Raw genomic sequence first — 12,468 nt, 5'->3', positions numbered from 1 at the left:
GGTGCCCCATTTTCTTATTTATTCCTTAAGAGGTTTTCTTATTTAGGTCATTTTTTTGTGGCTGAACTCTTGAAAATATTAGACACACTTTCTTGTAGTTTTAAAACAAATGTTTTTGGTCTGACAACCTCGGTGTCATGTTATCTTCTAGCAAGTAGAGATGAACTACAATCCAGAAAAGTTAAATTGGACTACGATGAAGTTGGTGTGTGTCAAAAAGATGTTCTAATATCCTGGGATAAGAAGTTGTTGAATTCCAGAGCTAAAATCCGATCTGACATGGAAGATATTCATACTACCCTAAAAGAAGGTATTAGGAGTCACCATATCTTTTGCTTCTTTTGTCATAGCAGGGTATCCTACTGATTTCTCTTTGTGCAGTTTGAATCCAGCAGGCAATGAATAGAAATCTGACTTTATCAAACAAGAAAATTTGATGCTTACCATGCCTACACTTATTTTTTAATCTAAAATATTCTGGAAATAATGTTTACGCTTGAATTATGTTCCACATGTGAAGTTAAATTCTTGTTACACTGTATTTGATGAGTTGTGATTCATGTATTCAGTGAATTGTATTTATTGAGTGCTTACTGTGTGAAGCGCTGTACTAAGTGCTTATGTTAAGAGAGCCCGGGCTTGGGAGTCAGAGGTCGTGGGTTCGAATCCCTGTATATATGTTTGTACGGATTTATGACTCTATTTATAGAGAAGCAGCGTGGCTCAGTTGAAAGAGCACGGGCTTTGGAGTCAGAGGTCATGGGTTCGAATCCCAGCTCCACCACATGTCTGCTGTGTGACCTTGGGCAAGTCACTTAACTTCTCTGAGCCTCAGTTACCTCATCTGCAAAATGGGGATTAAGACTGTGAGCCCCCCATGGGACAACTTCATCACCTTGTATCCCCCCCAGTGCTTAGAACAGTGCTCTGCTCATAGTAAGCGCTTAACAAATGCCATTATTATTATTATTATTATTATTATTATTACTGCTAATTCTGAGTCATCAGTACTGATATTTGGGATTTTTCTACTTATTCATCTAGTTGCTCATAAATATCAGCAAAATCCAAACTGAAAGCTGACTTGGAATGGGGTGGTCAGTTATTTTTAATGCCCTTCAGCAACTCCAAATTCTGTGCTTCCAGAGAGCGAGGGAAACTGGGCACCTTTTTTGACCAGTTCTTGAAATCCCACTTTTTTCCCAGACCTCGCTGGGGTCGGGTCATTTTTAAGCCTCTGTGAATCTCCTTGCTGGAGTGACACTGATAGTTCTGTGACAGCTGAACTGTCTTATCACAGCTATCTGTCAACCAGCAAGCCATTTTTTTTTAATCCAGCTTAACCTTAAAGGAGGTCAGGGCAAGTCTGTCAGTCACTTGGTCATATTTACTGCACTTACTGTGATCAAAGCACTGTGCTAAGCACTGGGGAGAGTGCAGTATAACAATACAACAGACACATTCTCTGCCCACAACGAGCTTACAGTCCAGAGGGGGAGACAGACATTAATATAAATGAATAAAATTACAGATATGTACATAAGTGCTTTGGGGCTGGGCTGGGGAGATAAATGAAGAGAGCAAGTTAAGGCAGCACAGTATGTGGGCAAGAGAAAAGAATGAGGAAAGAGAAATTATCAGGGTGACAGCATCTTTGATAAAGGAGATTCACATTGGACTTGCTACTAACAGCTAAAAAAAACCCATCTCATTATTCCTTTAAGCACCTCGATGTTACTTTCTGGAATGGATTGGAGTGACTCCCAGGTACTTACTATATTCTTTGGGTTTGTTAGTTGGTTGTGATCCAAAACTTAGGTTCCCATGTATTTGATAGCTTAAGTCAGAATTTTGTACAGTGTCTCTGAGGCTACCTCATTCTAAAACTCAAGCTCCTCTTTGTTTTTCTTTTTAACTTTAGGGGTGCCCAAAACCCGGCGAGGAGAAATTTGGCAGTTTCTGGCTCTGCAGTATCGTCTGAGGCATCGGTTACCAAGTAAACAGCAACCACCAGATGTTTCCTACAAAGAGCTTTTGAAGCAGCTCACCGCTCAACAACATGCCATCCTTGTGGATTTAGGTATGTGGACCATTTTGATTAATAGGTTCTTGAAGTATTTTTTTAAGGTACTTTCACATCTTAATTTCAGTGTTATCAGAGGTTATGTTTTTTGGTTTGAGGGAGAATGCGTGCTTGGGAAGGGCCAGTTTTCTGTTTTGATTGGCTTCCTCTTTAATTCTTAATCAGGAGAAGTCTGGGAGAAAAGGGAAACTGAGAATCTGCATGTGGAGTTTAGAGAGTCATATGATCTGACCCTCAAAGATAATTCTACTTGCTTATCAAGATGTCTGAACTTTCTCCTGCTCAAATGTCTTTATTGTCCCACAGATGAGTCAGCAGGAAATTCATAGTAATAATGATAATAATAATAATAACTGTGGTATTTGTTAAGTGCTTATTATGTGCCAAGCACTATACTAAGTGCTGGAGTAGATACAAGTTAATTAGGTTACCCACAGTCTCTGTCCCACATAGGGCTCACATGCATAATCCCCATTTTACAGATGAGGGAACTGAGGCCCAGAGAAGTGAAATGACTTGCCCAAGGTCACACAGCAGACAGTTGGCAGAGCTGGGATTAGAACCCAGGTCCTTCTGACTCGCAGGCCCTTCCTTTATCCACTTAGCCATGTAGTGTCTCATAAGATAAATGCCCCATACATAGGTAATCTTTTCTCAGAGGAAATCCCTCTTCTGATGATCTAAACCGTACTGATTTAACCACCTTTTGTGGGAACACTTTCCTTGAGTGTCCTTTGTTTTTGAAGCTACTATGGTCCAGCCTTCTCCTTGAGCACTTCCAGAGATGAGCAGATTGCCCTCCCTGGACTGACGCTGGTGTAGTTTGGGCATCTTGCTCCTCTTATTTTGCAGCTGGCACATCATGTACTACCAGACCACTGGTAATGATTCAATGACAGAGTTACCCTTAGGGTATTTTAGGATGCCTTTCTTCAGTGCTGTGCACATAGTAAGCGCTTAATAAATGCCATAAAAAAAAAATTCTGAGAAGAGGGAATGATGAACCAAACAGCTTGGGAGTCAATCAGTCAATCAAGCAGTCATATTTATGAGTTCTTACTGTGTACAGAGCACTATACTAAATGCTTGGAAGAGTAATAATCATAATAATAATGATAATGGTAATTATGGTGTCTGTTAAGCACTTACTATGTGCCAGACACTGTAATAATAATAATAATTATAGTATTCGTTAAGTGCTTCTTATGTGCCAAGCTCTTTTCTATGCGCTAGGGTAGATACAAGGTAATCAGGTTGGACACAGTCCCTGCCCTACATAGGGCTCCTAGTCTTCATCCTCATTTTACAGATGAGGTAACTGAGGCACAGAGAAGTGATGTGATTTGCCCAGCATTAGAACCCACGTCCTCTGACTCCCAAGCCCGTGCTCTGGGCACTAGGTCATGCTGCTTCCCTGTACTAAGTGCTGGGATGGATACAAGCAAATTGAGTTAGACACAGTCCCTGTCCCACGTGAGACTCACAATCTTAATCCCCATTTTCCAGGTGAGGGAATTTAGGCACAGAGAAGTGAAGTGACTTGGCCAAGGTCACACAGCAGACAAGTGGAGGAGCAGGGATTAGAACCGAAGTCCTCTGACTCTTAGGCCCGGGCTCTATCTGCTAGGCCATGCTGCTTCCCAGTAGAATATGACAGAGTTCGTAGCTGTGTTCTGTGCCCACATTGAGCTTTTGGTCTAGAGGGGGATACAGATGTTAATATAAATATATAAATTTTTGATATCAATTGACCAGACAATCAGTGATATTTATTGAGTGCTTAGTATGTCTTAGGCATTGTACTAAGAGTTTGGGAGAGTGCAGTACAACAGAGTTAACAGACACATTCAATGCCCACAATGAGCTTACAGCCTAGAGGGAAAATTGTCCATCAGGAAATTGGCTGGAATTACATGTGAGAGAAAAAAAACCCAAATGTAATCAATTGTGAAGGGGAATGACTTGTATGACTGACACCACTTTCAGCAAAATATACCCATCAATGTTTGTGATTGAAAAAAGCTGAATTGGAGCCAAGAGTTTCATCTAATAATAATAATGGTATTTTCTAAGAGCTTACTATGTGCCAGGCACTGTTCTAAGTGCTGGGGTAGAAACAAGATAATTGGGTTGGACACAGTCTAAGTCTCACATAAGGATCATAATCATGATCTCCTTTTTTCAGATGAGGGAACTGAGGGACAGAAAAGTGAAATGACCTGCCCAAGGTGACAAAGCAGACAAGTGGCAGAGCTGGGATTAGAACCCATGTCCTTCTGACTCCCAGGGCTGTGCGCTATCCACTGGGCCATGCTGCTTCTCACCGTGTATGCACAAAGACTTCCCCCTGTGCTGATGGATTTCTCTTTGCAGCATCTAGTACTATTTTGCTTTAGATTTTTAATTTCATGATCCCCTTGAATCTTCTATTCATAACCCCCTGAAAAGGAAACTCAAAACAAAAAATATTCAACTTTCTTGATGTGCGTTATGCCAGGCTGGTTTCTCCATCTCAGTTGTCTCCCAACATTCAGCTCTTATGTTGCATTGTCAAAAGATGCAGTGATATCGCAGTCCTTCACTGTGTCCTTAAAGCATTTCCTCTGCCACTTTGCTTTCACTTTTCCCATTTCACAACATCATCGTGCAGGAATCATATCGTCAGTCATTTTCCTTCGATGTTCTGCCCAGTGAAGCTTTGGGGATCCTTCTTTTCCACCTGATGGCACACAGATAGCAGTGCTGGAACTTCTTCACAAGACTCACAATCCTCTTGGAGGTTGTTCAGCACTACAGTTCTGTAGACCTTCAGCTCGGTGAAGCTCGGTGGGATTGTACAGCACTACCTGACACGCTGACCTTCTTGATTCTGTTGTCTACTTTCTTTCCTCTTCTTACATTATTGACACTGTTGCCTAGGTCACCGAATTTCGTGATTCCATTCAATTCCGTGTGGCCAATAAAGGTTGGGTATCATTTCCCTAATGCAAGCTGGTCTTGTCTTATGCCGTCGAGTCATTTTCGACCCGTAGCGACACCACGGACACACCTCTCCCGGAATGCCACATTGTCCATCTGCAATTGTTCTGGTAGTGTATCCAGAGAGTTTTCTTGGTAAAAATACAGAAGTGGTTTACCATTGCCACCTTCTGCGCAGTAAACTCAAGCCTCTGCCCTCGACTTTTTCCCATGCCACTACCACCCAACTTGCATGAGTTTTGCCTTGTAGCAGATTGCCTTCCACTCACTATGGCTAGGCCACAGAACTGACGCGTGAGCCTAGGGGAAGAAAGCCTCAAAACGCAATCACTAAATGGCCGTTTCTGGAACTTTGGGAAATATTTCAAGCCTGTTAAGTTGGAGAGTTTCCCAGAGGATCAGAAGTGTGTTCTCTCGGCAGTATCCAGGACACTTACTGTGAACGGGAATGGGATTCCAACATAGCCCTGCTTATTCCATTGATTGTAGGAAATGGGCCATAAAGGACATCCTCAATTCTGACCCAGCCAGCTAATAAATCTTAGAGTCCTGTCAGGATTTTGATTAATTTCTTAGCAAGTGCCAGAGCTGTGGTACCGCTGATGGTATAAGACACTTTTGTTTGGTCCCTAAATACTGCAGAGAAGTATTGAATTAGATCCTTACACTTCTTTTGTTTCTGATGTGCTGTGAAGGTTATAGCCACATTGCCATTTGGGGAATAAACAATTAATGTGATTCCCCCAGTGTGTGCTTAGGACATTTCCAGGGACGGAGAGCAGAAAATGCTATGGTCGTTTTGTCACTTTAATCATTAATCTCTCTTCTGGAAGGTAATGATGATAGTGTTTTTACAAACTACAGAATCTCTTCCGTGTTATACGTGCTGAAGAAAAGCTCGGGTCTGTGTAAAGACTGACTTTTCTCCATGCTTCTAGAGCTAAGCAGATATTCCATCAGATCCAGGTGTTTTATCAATTTTTAAATAATAATGATAATAATAATTATTATTATTGTGGCATTCGTTAAGTGCTTACTATGTACCAGGCACTGTACTAATTGCTGGGGTGGGTACGAGCAAATCGGGCTGGTGGACACAGTCCCTGTCTCACAATGGGGCTCACAGTCTTTATCCTCATTTAAGAGATGAGGTAACTAAGACATAGAGAAGTGAAGTGACTTATCCAAGGTCATGCAGTGGACACGTGGTGAAGCTGGGATTAGAACCCAGTTCCTTTGGACTCCCAGGCCCTAGGTGTTCCACTGTGATGGTGAAGTCCTGAGGAGTTGGAAAACTGCCATGACTTTGTAAGTCATGTTAAGTGCTTGGTATAGTGCTCTGCACACGGTAAGTGCTCAGTAAATACAACTGAAGTATGTAGATGAGTTCTCAGTGCTTTGCAAGGGCTCATCTTTGATGTCAAGGGAAGGTTGAAGTATCATTTCCATCACTGAAAGTTTCTTTCATCTGTGATGAGGGTGGAATCACTAAGCCCCCCTTTCTTCTTCCCCTACTCCCTTCTGTATCACCCTGTATCCCTTTATTCATTCCCCTTCCCAGCCCTTCAACACTTATGTACTCATGTCTATTCCAGTAGTAGTATTGATTATGTTCTTCTGACTTGAGGTTTGTAATAGTTTAACAATTTTAAGGGCATTTTTCCATGAAGTATTTAATTTTCCTTTTATACTGTTAGCTCCGGTGGGCACAGAAAGTGCCTACCATCTCTGTTATATTGTACTCTCCCAAGCGCTTAGTACAGTGCTTGTCACAGAGTAAGGGTTTAAAAACTATGATTGATTGATTTTTTGAAGCTTTACATGATGGGAGAGCAATTCTGTAAGGTTCTTGGGGACAGGGATTTTTTTTTATGCCTATTGTATCTTCTTTTCCTACTACAGTGCTCTGCACATAATAGGCACTCAATGCATGCCACTGCTGCTGCTGATGAAGCATAATAAACTTTTGAGGATTGCAGTCCATGAACATTTATGCTGCATTTTTGAAATTTAACAATCATTTATAGTTGAGATTCCTTTAGTCTACATGGTTATTATTTTTAACAATTTAAAAAATCTGTTCTGTGATTATGAAGCTGCTTTACAATTTACTTGTGCTTTATAAATCTTGCAACACATATGGACCAGATATAGGTAACTGATGCCCTATAGTGTATCGCTTCCTCCACTTACGCACTGGTTAGATCCTTTTCTATTCTCTCTTTTTCTTCTTCTTTTCTCTCTTTTCTTTTCCTACTCTGCCCTCAACTCTTTTCTTTTCCTTTTCTTCCCTTTTGTTTTCCCTTCTTCCTTCTCCCGTTTTTTAAGTCAACAGTGACACGAGTCCATCTTATCAGTGGTACCGAAGGATTCGTTGATTCATTCAATCGTATTTATTGAGCACTTACTGTGTGCAGAGCAAGGATAAGTGCCAGGTGAAAATACTATGATTTGGGTAAATGCCAGGTGAAGACACTGTCTTCCCTGTATAGACCCTGCCTAAATACTATTGAGTGGAGTGGGTCAGAAATATAAGGAGAGATAACCGTTTAGTACAGTGCTCTGCACACAGTAAGTGCTCAATAAATATGATTGAATGAATATGAAGAGTTACTCACTGACTTTTAGACTCCCTTTTAGACTGTGAGCCCACTGTTGGGTAGGGACTGTGTCTATATGTTGCCAATTTGTACTTCCCAAGCACTTAGTACAGTGCTCTGCACATAGTAAGCGCTCAATAAATACGATTGATGATGATGATGATGATGACTTAAAAATGAATAGATCATAAGCTCCTTGAAGGTAGGGACTATCTAACATCTAACTATCTAACATCGTCTATCTCTGTTGTCCACTTCTAAGGGCTTAGTTCATTCATTCATTCAATCTTATTTATTGAGCGTTTACTGTGTGCAGAGCACTGTAGTAAGTGCTTGGAAACTACAGTTCGGCAACAAAGAGAGACAGTCCCTACCCACAATGGGCTCACAGTCTAGAAGACAGTCTAATTCAGTGCATCGCAAACATGTGATTTAGTGCAGCGCTCCACCAGCACTTAGAACAGTGCTCGGCACATACTAAGCACTTAATAAATACCATTATCATCATGTAGTTCACTCTTAATAAATACCACAGTTATTATTAGGACTCTTTAGTCTGAGCTGGAATTTCCCATGGGAAAGAGCGGTGCTCTAGTGCTGAGAGAGAGCCCTGTTGCACCCTACTCTGCCTGATTTGGGGCCCCAGAAGAGCATGACCTCATGAGCGACTATCCATAGCAGTCAGAAGCAGCAACCAATCTAAAACACAAAGGACTCGAGGCTTATCTCTTCTAGAAAGCTCTATAATTCTGAATGACAGAATCCTCTTGTTAATGTCCATGGTCTCACCTTCTTCTTTTTTTTTTTGTCATTGGATATTTAAAGAATGCAAGCATTAAAAATAATTTTGGATGCTGCCTTTAGATATTTTGTTTTAAGAGCCTTGTTGCTGGACTTATTTTTAATATGATCCCCGTTTGCTTCCATCCATTATTTATGAACCTGTTGTTGGGTAGGGACCGTCTCTATATGTCGCCAATTTGTGCTTCCCAAGTGCTTAGTACAGTGCCGTGCATGCAGTAAGTGCTCAGTAAATATGATTGAATGAAGGAACAAGATCCAGGCAAGGCTGGAAGCAGCATGACCTAGTGGATAGAGCAATATCTGGGAGCCAGAAATCAATCAATCAATCAATCAATCATATTTATTGAGCGCTTACTATGTGCAAAGCACTGTACTAAGCGCTTGGGAAGTACAAATTGGCAACATATAGAGACAGTCCCTACCCAACATTGGGCTCACAGTTTAAAAGGGAGAGACAGAGAAAAAACAACAACAAAAAAAACCATACTAACAAAATAAAATAAATAGAATAGATACGTACAAGTAAAATAAATAAATAAATAGAGTAATAAATATGTACAAACATATATGCATATATACAGGTGCTGTGGGGAAGGGAAGGAGGTAAAATGGGGGGGATGGGGAGGGGGACGAGGGGGAGAGAAAGACCTGGGTTCTAATCCCTGGTCCACCGCTTGTCTTCTGTATGACCTTGGGCTACGTGGCTCAGTGGAAAGAGCACGAGCTTTGGAGTCAGAGGTCATGGGTTCAAATCCTAGCTCCGCCACTTGTTAGCTGTGTGACTCTGGGCAAGTCACTTCACTTCTCTGTGCCTCAGTTACCTCATCTGTAAAATGGGGATTAAGACTGTGAGCCCCACGTGGGACAACTGATCACCTTGCAACCTCCCCAGCACTTAGAACAGTGCTTTGCACATAGTAAACACTTAATAAATGCTATTATTATTATTATTATTATTATTATTCTCTATGCCTGTCACCTTATCTGTCAAATGGGGATTACGACTGGGAGCCCCGTGTGCAACCTGTACTGTGTCCATCCTGATTAGCGCTTAGAACAGTGCTTTGCACATAGTAAGTGCTTAACAAATACCATCATTATTATTATGTGACTCCTGCTGTTGATTGCTTGTTTGAATGAATTACAAGAATATTGCTTCTCTCTCTTTCTCTCTCCCTCCCTGTATTAGGAAGAACATTTCCAACACATCCTTACTTTTCTGTGCAGCTGGGAGCAGGACAGCTGTCTCTCTTTAACCTCCTGAAAGCCTACTCTCTGCTGGACAAAGAAGTAGGTTATTGCCAGGGAATCAGTTTCGTGGCAGGAGTACTGCTTCTGCACATGAGTGAAGAGCAAGCCTTTGAAATGCTGAAATTCCTCATGTATGACCTCGGTTTCCGTAAACAGTACAGACCCGACATGATGTCACTACAGGTGAGTGCCTTCCTTTGCAATTATAACAAGATCCCGCGATACCGAAATTTCTTTGTGAAAACCCACCTCTGAATTTCTATTAGCTAAAATAAATCGGTGGTACTACTAATAATGATGGCATTTGTTAAGCGCTTACTATGTGCAAAGCACTGTTCTAAGCTCTGGGGGTATACGAGATGATCAGGTTGGCCCACGCGGGGTTCACAGTCTTCATCCCCATTTTACAGATGAGGGAACTGAGGCTCAGAGAAGTTAAGTGACGTGCCCAAGGTCACACAGCAGACATGTGGTGGAGCCGGGATTCGAACCCATGACCACTGACTCCCAAGCCCGTGCTCTTTCCACTGAGCCACGCTGCACTACTCTAACAATGTTACCTAGGATGGCAACATGGCCTGGTGGCAAGAACATGGGTTTGAGAGTCAGGAGATGTGGGTTCTAATCCCAGCTCTGCCACTTGTCTGCTGTGTGACCTGGGCAAGTCACTTATCTTCTCTGTGCCTCAGTTACCTCACCTGTAAAATGGGGATTGAGACAGTGAGCCCCATGTGGGACAGGGCCTGTGTCCAACCTGACACCCCAGTGCTTAAAACAATACTTGGTACATAGTAAGTGCTTAATAATAATAATAATGGCATTTATTAAGCACTTACTATGTGCAAAGCACTGTTCTAAGCTCTGGGGAGGTTACAAGGTGATCAGATTGTCCCACGGAGGGCTCACAGTCTTAATCCCCATTTTACAGACGAGGTAACTGAGGCCCAGAGAATAATAATAAATAATGATAATAATGGCATTTATTAAGCGCTTACTATGTGCAAAGCACTTTTCTAAGCGCTGGAGAGGTTACAAGGTGATCAGGTTGTCCCATGGGGTGCTCACAGTCTTAATCCCCATTTTACAGATGAGGTACTGAGGCACAGAGAAGTTAAGTGACTTGCCCAAAGTCACACAGCTGACAATTGGCGGAGCCGGGGTTTGAACCCCTGACCTCTGACTCCAAATACTTAACAAATACTTAACAAATACTGTTATTATTATTATTACCTAGGTGTTATAAAGAGGTAGATAATCACACTTCTTGTTAAGCTTAGGTTAAGATAGCCCAATCATTTGATGTTTCTTCTACTTAGCTCTTTTTTAAGAAGAACTTAGTGTTATTTAATAAGCATATGTACGTGGTCAGTATGGATCTGTGCTCATGCTAAGTGTTCAGGAAATGCTTGACGGTTTACTGATTCTTGTGTAACAGAAGACTCAGTAAGTACAAGTCACATATTAAACAAGTTCTCATTTTTAGCCAATGAAAACATGCTTAGAATCAGTCACTTTGAGGTCTTAAGAAGATTCTCTTGAAGATCTCCTTGATCTTAAGCAGATTCTCTTGAGAAGCAGCATGGCCTAGTGGAAAGAGCATGGGCCTTGGAGTTAAAGGACCTGGGTTCTAATCCCGGTTCTGCCACTTGTCTGCTGGGTGACCTTGGGCAAGTCACTTAACTGCTCTGTGCCTCAGTTCCATCCTCTGCAAAATGGGGATTCAGTACCCGTTCTCTCTCGCCTACATAAACTGTGAGCTCCATATGGGATCTGGTGATTGTGTATGTACTCCAGTGCTTAATATAGTGCTTGGCTCATCTTAAGAGCTAAACAGTGCCCACATATCAATCAGCCAATCAATCAGTAATATTTTATTGAATTTTATTGAATGTCTTTTTTATGGCATTTGTTAAGCGCTTACTATGTGCAAAGCACTGTTCTAAGCACTGGGGGGGATACAAGGCGATCAGGTTGCCCCACGTGGGGCTCACAGTCTTAATCCCCATTTTACAGATGAGGTAACTGAAGCTCAGAGAAGTTAAGTGACTTGCCCAAGGTCACACAGCAGACAAGTGGCAGAGCCCGATTAGAACCCATGACCTCTGACTCCCAAGCCCGGGCTCTTTCCACTGAGCAAAAGCTGCTTCTGTATGCAGAACGTTTTACTATGTGCTTGGGAGAGTACAGTAGAGTTAGTATGGTTGATCCCTGTCCTCAGGAAACTTACAATTTAATAGGGGAGAGGTGCACTAAATTACATTACAGGTTAGGTGAAGCCATAGAATATTAGAATGTGTACAGTCAATCAATCAATAGTATTTATTGAGCGCTTACTGTGTGCAGAGCACTGTACTAAGCGCTTGGGAAGTACAAGTTGGCAACATATAGAGACAGTCCCTACCCAACAGTGGGCTCACAGTCTAAAGGTACACAGTGCCATGGGAGTGGTTGACTAACCATCTGCTTAGAAGACACATAAATTCTGAATGGAAGTTGGTAGGGATGTGAGATAGATGAGAGCTTAATCAGGGAAGACATCCTGGAGTACAAATGATTTCAGAATGGCTGTAAATCAATCAATCAGTAATATTTATTGAGCACTGTTCTAGGCACTTATGAGAAGGGGGCAGGAGTTCCTGGTTGGCAGTAGGAGAGATGAGAATGAGGTGCAGTGAGTAGATTAGCTTGAGAAGAATGAGCATGATCACATAGGTGTAGTGTGAGAAAAGTGATAAGGAGCATGGAGAAAAC

General features: G+C 41.8%; 1 protein-coding gene across 2 annotated transcripts in view; it reads left to right on the top strand.

Annotated features, from left to right (window-relative positions):
• The window catches only part of TBC1D4 (TBC1 domain family member 4), a 251,043-nt gene that overhangs the window by 216,600 nt on the left and 21,975 nt on the right, over positions 1-12,468 (top strand). For both annotated transcript variants that reach the window (XM_038769758.1, XM_038769748.1), the window contains 3 exons: positions 152-310; positions 1,922-2,080; positions 9,656-9,900. In XM_038769758.1, coding sequence (XP_038625686.1) covers positions 152-310; positions 1,922-2,080; positions 9,656-9,900 — 563 coding nt within the window. The remainder of the gene's footprint in view (positions 1-151; positions 311-1,921; positions 2,081-9,655; positions 9,901-12,468) is intronic.

Source organism: Tachyglossus aculeatus, chromosome 2, assembly GCF_015852505.1.
Source record: "Tachyglossus aculeatus isolate mTacAcu1 chromosome 2, mTacAcu1.pri, whole genome shotgun sequence".
NCBI classification, from domain to species: domain Eukaryota; kingdom Metazoa; phylum Chordata; class Mammalia; order Monotremata; family Tachyglossidae; genus Tachyglossus; species Tachyglossus aculeatus.
The sequence above is the reverse complement of the archived record's forward strand: the minus strand, read 5'-3'. Positions and strand labels throughout refer to the sequence as shown.